The sequence below is a fragment of the Melopsittacus undulatus genome, chromosome 11 (assembly GCF_012275295.1).
Source record: "Melopsittacus undulatus isolate bMelUnd1 chromosome 11, bMelUnd1.mat.Z, whole genome shotgun sequence".
In the NCBI taxonomy this organism is placed as follows: domain Eukaryota; kingdom Metazoa; phylum Chordata; class Aves; order Psittaciformes; family Psittaculidae; genus Melopsittacus; species Melopsittacus undulatus.
The window spans coordinates 10,056,413-10,076,461 of record NC_047537.1 but is presented as its reverse complement, the minus strand read 5'-3'; the positions used below and the strand labels follow the sequence as shown (position 1 = coordinate 10,076,461).

Here is a 20,049-nt window from a genome sequence, read left to right as displayed (position 1 = left end):
ACGCCGGGAAGCGCAGTAGCCGCTGGCAGCGGGGCTCGCAGGGCACGCCGGGAGGAATGGCCTGGGGCCGCGCAAGGTACGATGGGAGGTGTAGTCCGGGGGTGAGAGGCACTCCGGTAGGTGTGGCCTGGGGCACGCAGAGCACGCCGGGAGGTGTGGCCTTGCCGGGCCCGGCCCGCGGCGGCGGCTGAGGGCCCTGGTCCCGGTCACGATCGCGATGCTGCGGCGGAAGCCGACGCGGCTGGAGCTGAAGCTGGACGATATTGAGGAGTTCGAGAGCATCCGGAAGGACCTGGAGGTGCGAGCGGGGCCTCCCTCGGTGGGACACGGCTCCCCCCACGCCCGCTCGGGATCGGTCTGACGCCGCTCCACTGCCCCGCAGGGCCGCAGGAAGCAGCGGGAGGACGCGGACTCGGCGGCGGCCGGTGAGGAGGCGGCGGCGCTGGGCACCGACCACAAGAGCCGGGAGCAGATGATCAATGACCGCATCGGGTACAAGCCGCAGCCCAAGGCCGGCGGCCGCGCCGCGCACTTTGGCACCTTCGAGTTCTAACGGCGGGGCCGGGCCCGCGGCACCGCGCTGCCCGGGCTGTGGGGAGCGCGCCTGTGAGCGCCCCTTGGCAAGGCTGGAGTGTAAATAAATATGTCCTTTTTTATTGTCATTGTTAAATAATAACCACACGAGCTGCTGTAAATGGCCGAGGGGAAACACCGGTGTGTCCTTACAGTGTGTGCCCGTGTGTGATGCAGTCCGGAGGTGAAACACAACCGCTGGAAACCCTTTGGTTTCGTGGCCTTAAAAATGGAGACAGTGAAGGGAGTTTGTTGAAACCTTCACCCTGTGAGCTGGTGACCCCGCTAAGGAGAAGGTACCAGGGTGCTATAAACCTTCACACGGGTCGGGACAATCCCAAGCACAAGCACAGCCTGGGAGATGAACAGATGGAGCAGCCCTGAGTAGAAGGACTTGGGGGTGTTGGTTGATGAGAAGCTCACCATGACCCAGCTTCAGTGTGTACTTGAGCCCAGAACCCCCCCATGTGCTGGGCTGCACCCCCAGAGCGTGAGCAGCAGCTCAGGGAGGGGATCCTGCCCCTCTGCTGTGCTCTGGGGAGACCCCCCCTGCAGCCCTGATCCAGCTCTGGGGCAACAGCACAAGAGGGACCTGGCGCTGTTGGAGCGAGGCCAGAGGAGGCCATGGAGATGCTGCGAGGGCTGGAACAGCTCTGCTCTGGAGCCAGGCTGAGAGAGCTGGGCTGGGGCAGCCTGGACAAGAGAAGGCTCCTGAAGGGGAGACCTGAGAGCAGCTCCAGTGCCTAAAGGGGCTGCAGGAAAGCTGGAGAAGGGCTTGGGACAAGGGCCTGTAGGGACAGGCCAAGGGGAATGGCTTGAACCTGCCCGAGGGGAGACTGAGATGAGCTCTTAGGCAGAAGGTCTTCCCTGTGAGGGTGCTGAGGCGCTGGCACAGGGTGCCCAGAGAAGCTGTGGCTGCCCCATTCCTGGCAGTGTTCAAGGCCAGGTTGGACACAGGGGCTTGGAGCAAGCTGCTCCAGTGGAAGGGGTCCCTGCCTGTGGCAGGGGTTGGAGCTGGAGGAGCTTTAAGGTCCCTTCAGCCCAAACCAGGCTGGGATTCTGTGACTCCCAATCACTCTCTGATTGCTGTGGTGAGAGCTGCCAGCCCCCACTTCAGCTGCAGTCTCTGCATTGAGGAGTGTTTCCAAAGCACACATCCACTACAGTAAAATGCAATCTAGTTTATTGGTTAATTATATACAGGAGACTTTTGATATTCACAGTAACATCAGACAAGTTACCTCCACATAGAGCAAGATAAAAACAAAAGTGACAGTTCACTGTAAACAGAACTCAAACCCTGCTGGATGTGGGGCTGCTCCAGGCAAACTGAACAGGCACTGAAGGGACGAAAACAACGGTGGGTGACAGCCTCGTGCTTAGGCACTTCTGAGATGATGGATCCAGATGCACCACGTGTGGAGACCAAACATGGGGTACAGACACAGGACATCACATTCCAGGCATGCTACACTGTGGTGATGTGAATTTAGTTTACTCAAGTCTTGCAGAGCCCTCACCTCCCTCCAAGCACCACCTCATATGTGGGTTTAGTGCCATCAGCACAAGTGTCAATGGGACTGCCCTGGACATGGTGGGTGAAGCCATCAGGAGGCAGCAGGTTCTGCTCAGCAGCCTGGGCCAGGGACATGCAATCGGTGGCACTGGAGGCACGGGGGAGGCTGCTCCAGATTGTCTGAAGCAAAAGGAAGCACATCCAAAGCTGAAGGGGAGGTGGTCATGGGGAGGTGGAGGCTGTCCCTTCCTCAGCAGCAGAGAGGATGCACCCTCCTTCCCTCCATGATCACCCTCCCCTTCAGACCATCCTTCCCTCACTCAGCCCTCCCTGTCTAACAGGCGCTGTGCCTGCTCCAGCCATCACTGCCAGGGTACCAGGGACTGTTGCCGGAGCTCCTGCCATGCAGGTGACCACTGCTGGGGCAGCATCAGCACCCAACTGCGCACTGAACACAGGGGGATCACCTCTGGGAGGAAACAGTTTCCATGCTACAGATAAAATGAGGCAAAAAAGCTAAGGAAAAGCCATTTTAGGTTGTGAAAACCACAGCTATTGCGTGATCTCTGACTCATCCATCTCTGGTCACTTGAATCAGAGAATTGGGTGGCCAAAAGGTGACAGCAGCATCAGGTGAAGGGAAGGTTCTATTTTAGAGAAAGACACAACAAGAGGTACCTGGAGTAACTGGTGTCACACAGAGCCCCTCACAACTCTAACCCCTGGTGCAGCAGCTCCAGCTCACTGCAGAGAAATGACCGGAGCAGCGCTGGCACTGCCGATTCCAAGCAACTCCAGGGATCAAGCCCTGCAGGTTAAAGCTTCCAAACCAGAACCAACCCTCTCCAGCACTCGACTGCTTCAGTCTTCCCTGACAAGCACTCAGATTCCCTCACAGCAATCAAGGTGGGGGGGCTGGTTTCTGCTCTTACAGACAGGCAGGATTGCTTACAGAGATTTTTACCTTTGGGGCAGGTGCAGAGAGCAGCATCTGTCCTTCTGCAGCCTGGCAGGTTAACTCCCTTCAAAGGTCACACTGGGGAAGAGCTTTTCCTCTCTCTCTTCAGGAGGGGGCTTGGATTCTTTGCCTTTTTCACCCAGATGCAAAGTCACTACAGAAAGCAGCTCTTTAGGAACTGAAGCCTGCCTTTACCTCATCAAATTGCATGCTGTGCTTGTGCTGCCCTAAGAAAACAAGATGTCCAAACAAATGGCATCAACCTAGGACAGTCAACGTCAGGTGGAGCAATTCAGGATCCTGGCAGCAGCAGTAATGGATTTCCTGCTGCCCTTCACAGAGAGTGGTAGGGTGAGGGTGGGCTCTGGGCTGCTGATGGACCATCAACACAGAAGAACCCACCTCCACAGGGATGAGCCTCGCTTATGGGCTATAATGTAATTCCCAGCTTTCCTTACATGGCTACCATGGGACTAGTTGCATCTCTGGAGAGAAAAGTGCTAATGCACATGCCCAAACACTTTTACTTCAAGAGGATTCCCTGTTCTCAGGGCAGATCCCAGGCACCAGTCCCAGTCTGCAGGTGGTGCCTGTTTTCCAGTGAAAATCCCACTTTCATGCCTTTCAGCCAGTTACAAGCACAAGCTGGGCATCCCGAGTGCAATGGAGACTCCAGCTTTGCACCACGCTCTGCCCAACACTCCCTGCAAGAAGAAGCAGTTTGATAACAAAGTGCTAAACCAAAACTGCTCCCTAGAAAACCCAGGGTGTGCGGTGGGCATCACATGCAGGAGGCTGCCTCTGCCTGTGTCACAGCCTGTCCTGCTCACGACAAGTGGGAGCTCTTCACTGCATGGCAGCACAGGTAACTCCTGCCCCTCTAAGCTCACGTCACAGCACAATTATTAAGACAAAGAGGAGTCATCTGGGTCAGGAACACTTTTTAGTCAGCCTGAACTGCTCCAAATTTCACCCGAGAAGAGACCAAAGCCTGCTCAGTTCTATCGTTTCTTTCTTCTCTTCCCCAGATCTCTCCTTTACAGGAACACGACTGTTTAACCTCCTTCATCTCCATCAGGGAATGCCCGCTTCAGACATCTTAACCTTTAGTGTCATGAAATCATTATTTATCTCTTGCCTCATTTACAGAATTAGTTCAACCAGAGTCCACCTGTAGCTCCATCCAGGTGCAATCCAACATGAAGTAAATGCAGGTTCAATGGGTTATTTACAGTCTTTTTGCCCTGTAAATACACACTTGTCCTGCATCTACTCCATGTATTTCCATGACTGGGAAGTGAAAGCAGCCAAACCTAAACGTTACCACCTGAAGCTGAGTAATGCTGCTGGATACATCCAGTTATCAACACTCATCATACATGGATGGGCTTGGGGACAGGTCATTGAGACCCCAAGTCACACACTTACATCAAGTACTCCCTTGCAGCACACACCTGAGTGTGTCTGAGGTGCAGCACCAAAACTTCCTTCTGCATCAGAAGGTGTCACTGGCCCCAAAAGCCACAGTGCCAGGGAAATGTCCCCTGGCATCCTGTACAGCTTGAAACAAGTAGAATTAAAACAGCCATTCACACATGTAGCTCCATGGGTGACTCTGGTCTTTCCCTGCTGTTCATAAAACCCTCCCAGACGAGCTTTTACAATTTAAAAATAAAATGCTTTTTGTTTTCTTTTTCTTTTTTTTTTTTTTTTTAAAGAATAATTTCTACATTTCTGTCAGCCAACTAATTTCAATCACAGCATAATCTAAGGCTAAAGCAAATCCTGGCCCAGAGTGGCAACCATGGGACCCTTGAGTCAACACTGCTGCCCCTCAGCGAGGGAGCAGCACACCCCAGCTCCTCACATCCCTGCACCCTGGCCAGGAACCTGTGGTGAACTCCAGTTGATTTTCTGTATATTGATTCTCTGTCAGCTTAGGAAGGATCCCTCCCTTCAAGAGATCCCTTTTCTTCAAGAGAGCAGTGGGGTGGAGAGGCTTCTGGGCAGTGTCCACTGTTAATGGCAGTGCTCTGTGATATCCACAACAACCGCCTTTTTCCAGCTGAAGAAGAAATAGCCCATCCCTGCCCCAGCTGCCACGGCTATGCAGAGGTATCCGTTGTATGTCATGAAGATCAGCATGAGGAAGTAACTGACTACAACCTGGATGATGTGCAGCACAGTCTGCAGGAGGTGAGGGAAGCTCAGCATCTGCTGTCTGGGAACACAAAACAGCATCCATGTCAGCATCCATGAGACACAGGTGGGAAAACACACATCCCCCCAAGAGAAAATGCAGCTCAGCTTAGGCTGACAGGATGCCAAGGGGGGTGTGAGGTGGCAGACAAAGTAACAGAGCAGTCTGGACACAGAGTTCTGCATCCATCTGTCCCATGTAACTGCGGTTTTCCCCCTAGAGCTGACTGAAGACAAAGACAGCATGGTGCTTACCAGGAGGACCACACTTTTACCTGAGAAACAGAGCTCTGCAGCTTATTTTACCCCCACATTCAATAAGCAGAATGGCTTTTTTTCTGAGTAGAGGCTTTGTTTACCTGTCAGCAGAAGGATCCCAAGAAATTCCTGTCAGAGTCACTTGTCTCTAACACCTAAATTCTGTTCATGGGAACTCCCTGAATATATTTAACAACTGCTCTGGAGAATAACCAGGCTTATCTGGCTCCTTGTGGCTTTCCTCCTCTTGTTCCCCATCCTAAAGGGTGGGCAGGTGATTGTGGCACAGTGTGGAGCAGTGTCCCAGTCTGCAGCCATTACACTTTGCAGAGGGTAATACTGGTTGCATAAAGTGTTTCTTTTTCTGTCCCCATTTTCATCTTTGTCAGCTGCAGAAGAAATGTGTCTTGGAAGGGAAATTCTTACCCCACAGTTTTGTGTGTCTCCATCAGGATGGTGCCGTTGGGACCTGGCACTGGCATGGAGTTGTAGCGAATGCTGACTTGGGATTTACGGAGCAGACATTCCCGGGCAATCTTAAGACCTTCATAAAACATGGCCAGGAAGAAGACAGCCACAAAAGCACCAGCCATTTCTGACAAGAGATGAGGTGTTATTGTATCTGAGCAACACGAGACATTTGCTTCAAAACACATCAGAAAAGGCACCGCGTGAGTCCACAGCCACATCCCACTGCCCAGGCTATGGCTGGTCATGCACACGTGGATGGTAGATGTGAGTTTCAGACAGGCATTATCTGGCATTCCACCCATGAAGTGAATGCAGCACTCACTTTTGTAGTGAAACCAGTCAAATTCTTGAGCTAGACAAAGCATCTCCCCTTTTCTTTCACCCCTTAGATGCCATTTCAAACACACTCAATGCACTGTGCCTGTGTGGTTTTGGCATAAAGAGCAAGTTGGTTCATGAAACATTCATCACTGGTAAACCTTTTGTTGGGACTGGACAAGAGAGTTTTACTAACCTCCAGGACTATTGATTGTAAGTCCAGAAAACAGCAATGGCACGTTCTCATAGCTGAAGTGGAAAGTCATTGCCTGCCCAAAACATAAAGAACATCAAGATGAGCCTGAGGAGCTCATCCTGAGACAGAGCTCACAAGGTTCAGTAAAGGCTTTTGTGTTATGGCAAGCACTTGGATCCTTTCAGTCGGTCATTAGAGAGACTCAAAGAAGCTCCTCAGTAAATCCATTGTAAACACACACAAGCAAGACATGGCCAGTGATGCTCCAGGTTCCAGTGGGCAGCTCTTTGAGGCAGTGCCCCTGGACAGATCTCTCCTTTACAGTACCTGCTACAGGAAAATGCCTTCTCCTTGCTTTCAGAGTTCCTCTCTGCAGCATCAGAAGCAGACAGGGACTGGGGATGTCTCTGTGGAGCTCACCCCTGCCTCCTCATGACTGCTCATAGCCTGGGGTGCACAGAGCACTTTCTTCCCCCAACCCTGACCTTGTGTGGGCTTATATAGATAAAGGTTTCTGTAGCTGAATCCTCTGGCCCCAGACTCTTGTCTCCCTATAGAAACTCCTAATATCCTATGGGAAACAGAGGCCTAAATACAGGTACAACAAGGTAGTATATAAACCAGGAGCACAGCTTCCCCTGAGTAAAAATAAGAGCTCCTGAACGTGCAGAGTGAATGCTGTGTGAAGGGGAGACAATGATTCCCCACCAGCTGGGATTCATGTCATCTTCCCATCCAAGTACACACACCACAGTTCAGCATGTTTTCACATTAGCTCAGAATGTTGTGCAGTTCGTCACAGTTTCCAGTTGCAGGGTTAGGCAGGGTCCTGCAACCATCACTGAAGGTAAGAGCACTTGGCACTGGCAAAGAAAGAGTAATCAGAGGGAAAATAAGAGATAAGGGAATGCCAGTGCTGAGCTGTTAGATCAGATGAGCTTCACAAGGGCATCAGTGGCAACACTGAACTGCAAGTCCCACCAGCACCCCTGGCTTTCCACTGGGCCATGCTCCCAAAGGGGAGGCAGCTCTGGTAATTCTTGCTGCCTTCTTCAGGGCACACAGCCCAGCAAACTCTAACTGAAGGCTTGCAGTGTATCCAAGTACATTCCCATCTGGAAGGGAAATGCACCCTCTCTTCCCTTCTTTCAAAGTTTAACCCTAAAGAGTCAGGTTTTAATAACCTGAAACTCACTCCAAAAGTACTTAGAAAAGGAAGAAAAAGCTGAAAACATCCTGAGAACTGGCTACACACAAACACACATCCCTGGTCATCTCCAGGGAAACTCTGGCCAGGATCTCTGCAAAGCTTCTGTATGGTCAGCACACCCAAGTCTGAACCTGTTTAAATCAGAGTTAGCTAGAGCAGCAAGATTCAGCACCAACACAGCCTTCATGCCAATGTGGCAAAGAGCCCTGGTAGCACTTTGCTCCCCAAGCCCAGTGCATACTGAGTTCAGAAGGAAAAGGGCACAGGCGTTGGTCGTGTGCAGGTGAGCACAATCCATCACACTGGTGTGCAGCCCCCTCAGTGCCAGTTAAGGCTTTTGCTAACACCAACAGCCTGGAGAACTGCATCCATGTCTGTTTCTTGCAGGAAACAGCTTACTTGGCATTTCTGCCTTTAGCTGGCTGGGGAGCAGACACCAGGCTGTCTTCTAGAAAGGTCTTTGCTGGAAAAGACCATTTGCCACAGGATCTCCAGCTCTGAAATGCATTTCGTGTTGCCTATCACCTCATGCCACTCCTTCATTCCAGAAGAGCCACAATGGGGCCCATATTTGGGTCTTAAGAACACCTTCCAAAGCTAAGCTTAATTTCTGATTAAACTTAAGCCCTGGCACAGGGTGTGTGGGAGAAGCCAGAGAAGCTGTGGCTGCCCCATCCCTGGCAGTGTTCAAGGCCAGGTTGGACACAGGGGCTTGGAGCAGCTGCTCCAGTGGAAGGGGTCCCTGCCCGTGGCAGGGGTTGGAGCTGGAGGAGCTCTAAGGTCCCTCCCACCTGGACCAGTCTATGATTCTCAAGAGCACGGTCTGTAAGATGAAGTCACTCTGAACCACACACAAGGAAAAGCTCTCTGGTTAGCTATAAATTTTCCACTTACCATCATCATCATGTCAGATCCATGGCTGTGTTCTGAGGATGCCGTTGGGTGGTGATGTTCAGGAGGATGAGTGGCTGGAAACATGGAGCCGTTCATGGGGTGATCGTGAGGTATCTTTACCACAGAGATTCAAAAAGGCACGTAGAAAAGTGGGACCCTGAGAAAGAAGCCAAAACTACAATAAGCACTTCTCTAATCAGAGTACAGTTTCTCTGGTGCTTCTGCAAGAGAAAATACTCTAAGCCACTGATAGGATAGGCTTCTGAAGCATCCTCGTGGTCCTGCACTGTGACTACTGAGGACACAGAGCAAAGCGAGCAGGACAATTTAAAGGTGTGTCCCTCTAAGCTTTACATCATCCTACTGCTGCACCACCCTCAACCCTCCTGCCACCAAGGCAGCCTAATGTGATTGAGGTAGCACACAGGGACAAGTGCTCAGCATAAAGGAACATTTCTTGTCTGTAAAAGGACAAAAAAACCCACGTCTCTTTTCAATTGCAGTCATGCAAGATGCAAAAATACCTCAAGCCCCAGTTTAAATTGCATATACTAAGGAACCAGATGTCAATATTTCTCCTAATTGACAGTTATACATTTATTAGAGACATGTTTAACAAAGAAATTATGTTAGGTGGTACAAGACCTATTACCAGGCAAAGGTCTACAACAGCCCCAGGCAATCCAGTTTGATTTTGATGAGCTCTATGTTGTCACATCTTCCCTCTAATCACATCACACACACTGAGAGAAACACTCCAAAGGCTGCCAGTGCAGATCCCTAATCTGGTTACTGCAAATCAGTGTGTCTGGACACACTGCATTAAAAGTACAGCTCTTGGGTAGATGGGGACATGGCTTCTGCACTCTGTACCCAGAGCAGCTCTAGAGGGACTCGGGACAATTTCTGGTTGAAAGAACAGCCTGGTTTGTGTCGGAAAGGACCTTAAAGCTCCTCCAGCTCCAACCCCTGCCATGGGCAGGGACCCCTTCCATTGGAGCAGCTTGCTCCAAGCCCCTGTGTCCAACCTGGCCTTGAACACTGCCAGGGATGGGGCAGCCACAGCTTCTCTGGGCACCTGTGCCAGCGCCTCAGCACCCTCACAGGGAAGAGCTTCTGCCTAAGAGCTCAGCTCAGTCTCCCCTCAGGCAGGTTCAAGCCATTCCCCTTGGCCTGTCCCTACAGGCCCTTGTCCCAAGCCCCTCTCCAGCTTTCCTGCAGCCCCTTTAGGCACTGGAGCTGCTCTCAGGTCTCCCCTTCAGGAGCCTTCTCTTGTCCAGGCTGCCCCAGCCCAGCTCTCTCAGCCTGGCTCCAGAGCAGAGCTGCTCCAGCCCTCGCAGCATCTCCATGGCCTCCTCTGGCCTCGCTCCAACAGCTCCACGTCCCTCTTGTGCTGTTGCCCCAGAGCTGGATCAGGGCTGCAGGGGGGGTCTCCCCAGAGCACAGCAGAGGGGCAGGATCCCCTCCCTGAGCTGCTGCTCACTCTCTGGGGGTGCAGCCCAACATGTATATTATGAAAAGTCGTTGGGTGGAAGGAGCAACCTGGGAACACCATCAGGCTTGAAATAACAGCATCTCTCAGTGTGACAGAGCCAGGCAGAGGCAACCCTCACCCAAGTCAGGTAAGACAACACTGAACATATGTACTGACACTGCTGTGCCAGACCCTGTCTGGAATCCTGGGTATCCCCGTACTCCACTGAAGTAAAACCAAGTGAAGTAAAAAACAAAGTACAGACATTTTATTAAGTCAAAGTTTAAGAAAAACTTGAGATGAGGGTGTCCTGGTTTGGCCTGTGATAGTGTTAATTTTGTCCCTAGCAGCTGGTGCAGTGTTGTGGTTCGAGTTCAGTCCAAGAATAATGCTGCAAACACACTGATGGTTTAGTTGCTCAGTAGCACTTACCCTGATCAAGGACTTTTCAGTCTCACACCGTGCCAGTGAGAAGGGGCACACAGAGCCAGGAGGAAGCAGAGCCAGGACACCTGACATGAAGCAGCCAAAGCGGTATTCCACCCCACAGCACATCATGCCCAGAGGAGAAACTGGGGAGGTTGGTTGGGAGGAGCCAATCGCTGCTCAGGATGAGCTGGCATCAGTCCGCGGGTGGTGAGAATTGTACTGTGTGCCATTTGTTCTTCTTGGGCTTCACTCCTTGCTCCCTTTTTATTCCCTCCTCCTATCATTATATTTCACTTCATTTCAATTATTAAACTGTTTTTAACTCACTGGTTTTACCTTTTTCCAATGCTCCCCCTGCATTCCACCAGTGGCTCCACAGTGCTCAGATTCTGACTGAGGTTAAACCCCAACAGAGATGTGCTTCCTCCCAGATCAACCATCAGGAGTGCTTACAACTGGGGAAAAGGAGCTTTCTAAGCTAAAAGCCACTATGGTGTTTGAACAGATAGGTGTGCATATATAGAGATTGGAAAGGGGAAATTAAACTCCAGAGGAGCTTTTAGCAAACAAACCCCAAAGGGCAACCAGCCCATGGTAGAGCTGGTTCTGAGACAGTGACCTGATGACAACAGTGTGCAGGAACCACTGGTGTCCCAGAACGTGCAGCCGGGCACAGCATCAGTGACAGAGCATCTCAACAGGCTTTGGAGTTAAGTTAAAAAGAACAATGAGAGAGGTTAAAGACTGGAGGAAGATAAGGAAACAAAGCCAGCAGTGCTGGGGGAGAACTCAAGAATTAAGTTCTTAATTAAGTTCTTCATTAAATTAAGAACTACTACTCATGCAAGCAGCCACTCACCTGACCCCAAAAAGCATTCCCAAAGGATAGCTACAGAACACATGGTGCAATTTTCACACAGCACAGCTTTGAAGATGATCCCATTCAGAGATGAAATGTTCAAACACTGAAGTCCCGAAATACAAACATTTGGGAAAGGAAGCCTGTGCCAAGACACACAGACTTCAAATCAGCTTGTGCAGCAGGGAAGGAAGAAGAATAGCCCAAGGGAATTACACCATGGGATCAAAGGTGAGTGTGCCGCGAGGGGAAAGAAGTAAGGGAAGAATGTCCCCTCTCCCCAGCTAAAACTCATCTTCTCCCTCTTCTTCCTCCATGTGACTGACACGTTGCTTGTGCTTTGGCTGCAACATTCCTACTAGTGACTACTGTGCAATTCCATTATTTATTCTTCTCAGGATCCCGTGCTCCTGCCAAGCTCTGCAGGTTCCAACATGTCCCACAGCGGCCCTGGCTGTTCACCACATTAAAAGCTCCCTTCATGATTGGGTTGTGTCCAACTGCTCACTGATTTACCACCGTGGTCTTCAGAAAGGAGAAACAGGGGATGTGTTCTCTAGACATTGACAGGGTATGGGCAAACAAGTGGCTGCATGTGGATGAGCAGGGTCCTGGTGCAGGTTACAAAGACTGAGTCCAGAGGAGGCCTTGGAGACGCTGCAAGGGCTGGAGCAGCTCTGCTCTGGAGCCAGGCTGAGAGAGCTGGGCTGGGGCAGCCTGGACAAGAGAAGGCTCCTGAAGGGGAGACCTGAGAGCAGCTCCAGTGCCTAAAGGGGCTGCAGGAAAGCTGGAGAGGGGCTTGGGACAAGGGCCTGTAGGGACGGGACAAGGGGAATAGCTTGAACCTGCCCGAGGGGAGACTGAGATGAGCTCTTAGGCAGAAGCTCTTAAGATCTATTACTTAGTTTTTATGAAGATGATCTTTCATGTTCTTTCCAACCCAAACCAGTTTGTGATTGTATGACAGTAAGTAGAATAAGAGGAAATAACCCAGACTGAGGCACTTGAGCTGCTTTTTGTGTTACTAAAGATAACCAACATGTGGATGCATTCCTGTTTAAATCACTTCCAGTGGAACACCCCAGTACAATCAGTCAGTTATAACTTAGGTCTCTACCTGTGCTTTGGGGTAAAACACAACACCTAGAGCCACAGCAGGAAGAGGTTCATGGCTGTGTAATATTTCAAGTTGCAAATGTCTGCTTGCTTGCACAGACCTTAAGAAACAAGCTGAGATGGAGCCTTGTGTATCACAAAGAGAAAGGCACCTTTTAAAAAAGTCGGACTCCACACCTGGAGGAACCCACCCCCACACACATAAGTTTCTATTATTGCTAGCTCTTTAAATAGGTTTAGTCTTGTACAAACCCAGCACTCCAGCAGGTATTTTTGCCTGAATGGGTGACTTGTCTCACCCTGCTTCCATGTTTGCAGAGAGATGAAGAGAGGCTTTGGCGTGGATTCCTGAGCTGGCCCTGGTGAGGGGTCTGGAGCAGACCCTGGCTGGTGCACCAGGCTCAGGTATGTCAAAGCATGTACCCACCTGAAGGGCACAGACCTCAGAGTACCCCTGCCTCCATGCTGCAGTTAGCAGGGACACACATTTCTTCTGTACCCTGCAATAGCTCTGCCGCATCAGCAAATAAACAGGGTGGGACAGGAATGAGGAAATTCTCTCCAGGGCTTCTTTCTTTCCCTCCTGGTGCTGTCACCCCAGGGAAAAGGAGCCACAGCCTCCATTTCATGAGTCCTCAAATCCTTAAGGAAAACAGCAAGACTCAGAGCTACACACAGGACTTCTCCTTGGAACAGCACTGACCTCAGCACTCAGGTAGGCTCTGCTCAGAGGTTCCAACCCCTCTGCTGCAACCCCTGCAGCTGGGTCAGGGAGATGTGCAGCCTGGAGCAGCATCTGACAACAGCAACCTCCCAAGCTCAGCATCAGGATGTACTTTCACCCTCCACCAACACGTAACCAGTGCTGCCTCATCCCACAACACACACACCAGGAAGCCACGTTAGCAACTCCGGGGCACAGCAAAGGGAGGAGAGACAGTATCTTCTGCTAGTGCAACAGAAACAACAGGCAAATGGGCTGGACCTGCTGAGATGCCAAACACAAAGCAGCCTTCTCAAGCAGGTCTTACCTGTGAGCTGATGTACATTATACATAACCTGCACCAGAGCTGCTCAGTTGGTTGCTTCTGCTCTGTTCACTGAGCATCCTGTCACAGTTTTTCCTGTGGCAAACAGCCTTCCAGACCCCCAACACAGATAACACCTTTTAATACAGAAACACTGGACAAGCACAAACAAGACAGACTATGGGATGGATCTGCCAGGCTCCCTGAAAGTGCTTTACAGATCAGCTGGGTTTGAAACGTGGTGTGCAAACAGCTTCCTTAAAGCCACATTCAAAAGGAACAAAATCCCTTTCCAAATCAGAAGTCTGACAGGATTAACATTAGAGCCCTAAATCAACACCCATTAGAGCAGCAAACCCTTCCCTTCAAAACAGCACCTCATCTTTTCCATGCCACTGCTGAGAAAGCAAGGAATAAAACTAATTCCACTGGCTGTGCCCAGAAGTACCAGAGTCTTAAGAAAACCCTCTTCAGTCTCCTTTACGCCAGTTACTGGGTCACCAGAGCCATGCTGATGTGGCTGGCTCCTGTGCAGAAGCCTCCAGAGTCCTGCCTCCACACGGCTGGAGTGATTGTTACCTGGGGTCTCTCCACGAGTGCTGCTGGTAGGCAGAACAGGGTCAGGAGCTCTCTCTGTTCTCCTGGAAAAGAAGGGAGAAACCTCTGGTAAAATTTACTGAGAATTCAAATCAAAGCTCCCGAGAGTAATCCAAGGGAAAAAAGGTCAGAAAAAACACGTTGGAAAGGCAAAGATCTCCCGCTTGCACATCACGTCCGCCTCAGTCCTGCATGCCACAAAGGAATGCCACGTATAAAACACATGAGTAATGGAAAAGGCAACCCGAAGTTATCGGTGCTCTACTTACAGCAGCCCAGCTGGCAACTGTGTGAGCTCCAGGGGCTCCCAGCTTGTGGTCTCAAGCCCAATCCTTGTTTTTGCCCTGAAGTGGGAGGGTAGGCAGACAGCTGCAGACACTGCTGCACTGTTCCCTGGCTAAACCCCGCTCCCCACTGACTGCTCTGAGCCACTCACCCTGAGGCTTAAGCACTGCTTCATTTATTCAATTTCCTGGCAAACAGGACAACTTTAACTGCTTCCTTTCCAAAGAGGGGAACTTGCTGGGACTCCCCTGGGGTCCAGGCTTAGCTCCTAAAGGCACAGCCTAATCCTACCTGTTCATACTATAGGAGCAGCCAGACACAGCAGGCAGAGCCCTCCCAGGGCAAGCTATCTAGGCACACTAAAGCTTATAGAATCCCAGCCTGGTTTGGGTTGAAGGGACCTTAAAGCTCCTCAAGCTCCAACCCCTGCCACAGGCAGGGACCCCTTCCACTGGAGCAGCTTGCTCCAAGACCCTGTGTCTAACCTGGCCTTGAACACTGCCAGGGATGGGGCAGCCACAGCTTCTCTGGGCACCCTGTGCCAGCACCTCAGCACTGGAAAGATACCTGGAATAAACAGATCATTCTTCAACGCAATGGAAGTGTTCCACAGACACACATATTGTTGTTCTCCAATGCCAAAATTCCCCTCAGAACTCTTCCAAGCAGCTTCAGCAACCCCAGGCAGGAACTCAGCCACACAGGAGAGACTGTGTTGTGCCCAACACACCCTATAATTGCTCAACACCTGCAGAAGGAGCTCTGAATGCTATATTAAGGATCTAAGGGATGTTTGCAAGCTCACAGCAGAGCTGTGGCTTGGCCTGGTCCTGTGTTACCTCCTCAGAGCCCCAACCAAAAGCCTTTACCAGCTCTACACACTAGAAGGGGTTTGGATAAAGAGCAAGAAAGAGAAGGGAATGGCTTGGGAGAGGAGCACATTGTCCCTCTCCACCTGTGAGCAGAAGGGATACAGCTGAGCTGGGCTTCAGAAGCTCTGAAGAAGACAGGTACCCTGGAGGATGTCCAGCTTGTGATGCCCAAGGGTGCAGGGAGCGGAGAATGATGGGCAACAAAAGAGCTGAGCAGGGCTACAGACAACAGCTTGTGTGCAGCTTCCAAAGGGGCCGCTGTCTGGGCAGTCTGTGACATGCCCAGATGGAAGCAGTCAGCAGGGATGTGGAAGGGAGGCACAGCCAAGCTGGCAGCATGGAGAGAGAGCAGCTCTTCAGCAGCTATCACACATGGTACCAGCAGGAGAATGGGCCCTTATCAATAACCTCCAGGGCTGTTAGTTTTTCATGAGGTGAGAAAGCCACGCAGGAGAGGTGATCCTCCTCCATCAAGGATCTCAGGCTGGAATCCTTTCAGCCTGGTCCTGGATGCTGAAGGGGACTGCAGAGCATACAGCACACCAACAATGTCCCGGTGCTCCTGAGCCCACAGGCAATGGCACCTGCCCAGGCCCAGACAGAGCCTTTCCTCAGGTGCCTCTGGCAAACCCTGGAGGCAGGATGTGAGCAGGGAGTGGATCAAAGCCTTCCACCCCCCACGCAGGGAGGTTTGGGATGGAAGATTCAGCCAAGGTTCAGCTCAGGTTCTCGGCAGCACAGCCACATCCCACTGCTGGGGCCAACAGTACATGCCCCTGCCCTGAAGCCTGGGGGAGCACACGGGGGGTCTGTGGGGCTCTGCTCTGCCAAGTGGAGTCATTTTGCTGTTTTCTCACACCTACCTGAGCTACAAAGCTCCATCCTGCAGGGCTCTGGCTGCCACCCCTTGCTTGTGTTATTCTTATCAAATCCTTGGGTTTCTTTCCCACATTCCACATTTCCAATACACGTTTGTCCCTCTCATAGAGCTGCTCTGTCCCAACAGCTCCCTCCACATAACTATCACACAGCACTCACGGGCATGGAAGAAAACCCTCTAAAGTGGTCCCACTTCAGACCACAGGTTCTAGCTGAGATCCTGGCTCATACGGGCTTCACACAGTCACACCTTATTTGACAGCCTGGTGCAGTTATACACATTAATCGACTTTTAATTAAAATTAAGATGAAAAGAAGTTAATGAAGTATCAGCATGGGTTCAAGCCCGAAGGTTCTGTGCTTTGCTGGGAGCTACAGCTCTAGAGCTAAGGCAGAGCTGGTGGCTTTTACTCAGCACAACCCCCATCACTCGAGGAGGGGCCAGAGCTCTTCCTCTCAGCATGGCCACAATCACATCCCTTTGATGGGGTTTATTTTCATAGCAAACTTTTCTGGTCACCTCTGTTAGAGACCCTGCTTGATCTGCTGCCCTACATGGGGACGGTCATTCCTCATCCTCCAGCTTCTGCAGATTCCTCAGGAAATCCCTAAATATTTGAACAAGAAGAAGAAAAAACAACCAAGGACAGGGTGTTCTTTACAGGACAATGCCCTGTGCTCCATGAAGCGCAGCATCACACCAGCCCATGTCATTAACAGGCCCAGTGAAGTGAAAGGTGGGAGAAAACAGCCTTGCAGAGCAGAAACCCCAAGACCAAGACTGATCAGAGGAAAGGCTGAGAAGTGCTGGCAAGAGACGTGTACAGGTGGAGAAAATAAAGGAGAGTTAAGTAGGCTGAGCAAGAACAGCCTCCTCTGCAGTGAAGCGTTTTGTTCATACCAGACTCCAGGAGATGGAAAAGCAATAAAGGAAGGATACTACTGAGAAGCACGGCAAAACTGCAGGGTCCTTGCCAAGATTCTCCTGGCTCTTAACCTTGTTTCTGCAAGAGGAGTGTGATGCTGACAGCCCAGGCTCGATCACCTGCAGCACACACAGAGCTTTGCACTGAGATCACGAGTGCTCCTGGGCTGGCTCACAAAGGGTCCCAAACACTAAGCTGGCACTTAGACTAGACTACTGTTGTAGGTCCCTTCCAACTCAACTATCCCATCCTGCCCTCCAATGGCTCCTCCGCTTGTGCTGGCTCACTCCTTGCCTCAGTGGAGCAGGTTACTTCCACAATGACCACATCAACATTAAGCAAAAGGTGACAGAACCAGCTCCTTGGTTTGTCTCAAAACAGTGGGTCAGCAATGCAGGGAGTACTACATTAGCTCAGGAACCAGCAGGAACTCCCCTTATGCGTGAGAGAACCCCGGGCACATTCCCACACAGCTTAGAACATGAGGTTTTCCTTTGACAGCAGAAATGCAATCCTGGAGACCAATCCATGCCTCCAACCACTGAGCCAGATCTCTGGCTCACCAGAGCTCCCTAAGCTGCCCCACTCTTGGCAGGACATGAGGCAATCCCACGTTCTCCTCAGCACAGCAGCCACGAGCTGCTGCTTCCTGGCCACATAGTGCTACAAGTGGGAACGTTTCTGGAGGTGGGCAATAGGCTTTGGAGCTCACAGCACAGCACTGGGTATACCCAACGAGATCATTTTCATGTAACTACAACAGTCCTTGCCCCAAGATGCAAAACAGTAGGAAGGGCACAACACCACAAATGGCACTGGGATTGGAGCTGGCAGCTCCTGTGAACACTGCCAGGTACAAGCTTGCAACATGCAGCCACTGCTCAGCACTCATTTGTCATGGAAGCGTGGTGCAAAGGAGCTATTCCGAGGGATGGACAGATGGGAAAGCTGTCATGGTGAACTGTGTGCATGGCTCTTACCCACACACAGGACTGCCAGGCAGGAGACAGCAAACAAGTGTTGGAGAAACACATCAGAAATGATGTGAACTGAAGTATTCTGCTACCCCAGCAATAACCTGCTACCACCCTGCTCATACATGAGTACCTCCAACCTGAGCGAGCCCAAATTAACCCCAAGCCCCCAGTGGGATGCTTTCAAAGGAGCTGAGCACATTCATCCCTCGGCTGTGTTTGACCACCTCAGCTGGAGAGACTGTTCTGAGCAAGTCAAAAGTGCAGCTCAGGAACAAAGCACAGCTCTCCTGGCACAGAGCTTCCCACCTGCTGACCACAGCGGAGGGCCAGGAACAGACACGTCAAACACAGGTTGGATTCCTCACTGCCAGCAAACACCAACAAACGTTAGTCAGCGTTCAGAAGGGTGAGATGCAGCATCAGCAGACACAGAACTCAAGTGCTGGCAAAGGTGATGCCAATTTAAAGTGATAAGGATCACACAATCATCACAGAGTGGTGTAGGTTGGAAGGGAACTTAAAGTTCACCCAGTTCCAACCCCTGCCAATGGCAGGGATACCTTCCACTAGAGCAGCTTGCTGCAAGCCCCATCCAACCTGGCCTACCAGCTTCCAAAGCAGAGAAGGTGCCATACAAAAGCCGACTCAAGCACTCATTGGAGAGCAAACCATGGCATTAGAGATGCCAAAACTGGCACAGGATGCTACATTACAATTTCTTTATACAACACCCAGGCTAATGACTCCTACATCATATCAGACACCAGAACTTATAGCCAATGCCAGCATGGATTCAGAGCTAGTACTAACAAGCCTCCATCAAAGGAAATTCCCAGGAGGCATCAACAGAAGAACCTCTTCATCAGCCCTGTGCATGCCAAAGACTTCTGAAGCAATTATCCGAGGCCCGCAGCCTGGCAGGGCACTTATCCCAGCTCCATCTCTCTTCCTCAGATCATCCAGGGTATGAACAACACCTGTGTCATGATACATAACCCATGTCACAGAGTGCCCAGTATTCAGCACCTAGGGAGCAGAAACCCAAAGGTCTCTTTTTCCCCACAGGAACCAGGCTGTGTTTGAGCAGAGATAAGGCAGAATGGCTTTAAATCCCAGTAGCTTCACAGGCCCTGCTGGGATGTGGGGGCAGCTGAGAGCTGCCTGCCTGTGCATGAGCAGCCAGAAACCACCTGAGGACCTGGCACTCACTGGTCAGCAGAAGCTGTCCAACCCTCGTCCTTACTGGTGGAGAGAACGGGGGCAGAGGAGACACAAAGTGAGTGCCATGTGACCCGTATTTTCCAACATGATGTAATCTCTTGAACAAATAAGACACTTCCTTATCCTCTGTGTGGTTTCTGCAGGGACGTTACACAACCGAGCACAAGAACGGTGACCAGGGAGATGTGATCCACAGAGCCAGACAGTGGGAAACATCCTGCTGCCCTGGTGTATGCTGAGGAATGAGTGAGACACAGTGATAGAATCCCAGCCTGGTTTGTGTTGGAAGGGACCTCAAAGCTCCTCCAGCTCCAACCCCTGCCACAGGCAGGGACCCCTTCCACTGGAGCAGCTGCTCCAAGCCCCTGTGTCCAACCTGGCCTTGAACACTGCCAGGGATGGGGCAGCCACAGCTTCTCTGGGCACCCTGTGCCAGCGCCTCAGCACCCTCACAGGGAAGAGCTTCTGCCTAAGAGCTCAGCTCAGTCTCCCTTCGGGCAGGTTAAAGACTTCTAAGACTTGCAATAGGCTCCTAACACTTTTTAATAAAAAAAAAATTATTAATATCTGGAACCGCAAATTGCAAGATTTGCATCACTTATCCTGTGAGATTGCACAACTTCTGCTTCCTTACAAAGTCCAGACCTGGTGAAGAATTTCTCTTCCTCTTTTATAGGCCCCAACCAAGAACAGCTTCCAGCATGAATTCTTCTACCTATCACAGACTTAATGAAGGGAAAACCTAAACTTAAAAATGGAAACAAACCTACTTTGGCACACAAAAGTCTTCAGG

General features: G+C 51.1%; 2 protein-coding genes across 5 annotated transcripts in view; one reads left to right on the top strand and one right to left on the bottom strand.

The window, feature by feature from the left end:
• The first annotated feature begins 161 nt into the window (after window positions 1-161).
• On the top strand, window positions 162-676 carry CDC26 (cell division cycle 26). Its single transcript, XM_034067807.1, has 2 exons — window positions 162-298; window positions 383-676. Exons 1-2 carry the CDS (start codon window positions 218-220, stop codon window positions 551-553), a joined length of 252 nt encoding a protein of 83 aa, XP_033923698.1. The 5' UTR covers window positions 162-217; the 3' UTR covers window positions 554-676.
• Window positions 677-1,734: 1,058 nt separating this feature from the next.
• SLC31A1 (solute carrier family 31 member 1) overlaps window positions 1,735-20,049 on the bottom strand; it is a 28,459-nt gene continuing 10,144 nt past the window's right edge. For 2 of the 4 annotated variants that reach the window (XM_031054485.2, XM_031054488.2), the window contains exons 2-6: window positions 14,079-14,140; window positions 8,594-8,750; window positions 6,490-6,562; window positions 5,931-6,099; window positions 1,735-5,268 (exon numbers count right to left, since the gene is read on the bottom strand). In XM_031054485.2, coding sequence (XP_030910345.1) covers window positions 5,067-5,268; window positions 5,931-6,099; window positions 6,490-6,562; window positions 8,594-8,689 — 540 coding nt within the window. In that variant the 5' untranslated portion in view covers window positions 8,690-8,750; window positions 14,079-14,140 and the 3' untranslated portion in view covers window positions 1,735-5,066. Of the gene's footprint in view, window positions 5,269-5,930; window positions 6,100-6,489; window positions 6,563-8,593; window positions 8,751-14,078; window positions 14,141-14,365; window positions 14,492-20,049 lie in introns of those variants that run through there. The other 2 variants (XM_031054486.2, XM_005140680.4) reach the window with 2 other exon arrangements.

What these genes read in the sequence shown, in the direction of transcription:
- CDC26 (XM_034067807.1), top strand. Translation starts at nt 218, where the DNA reads ATGCTGCGGCGGAAGCCGACGCGGCTGGAGCTGAAGCTGGACGATATT. An exon ending in GCATCCGGAAGGACCTGGAG is followed by an intron (nt 299 to 382) that starts GTGCGAGCGGGG and finishes ACTGCCCCGCAG; the next exon opens with GGCCGCAGGAAGCAGCGGGA.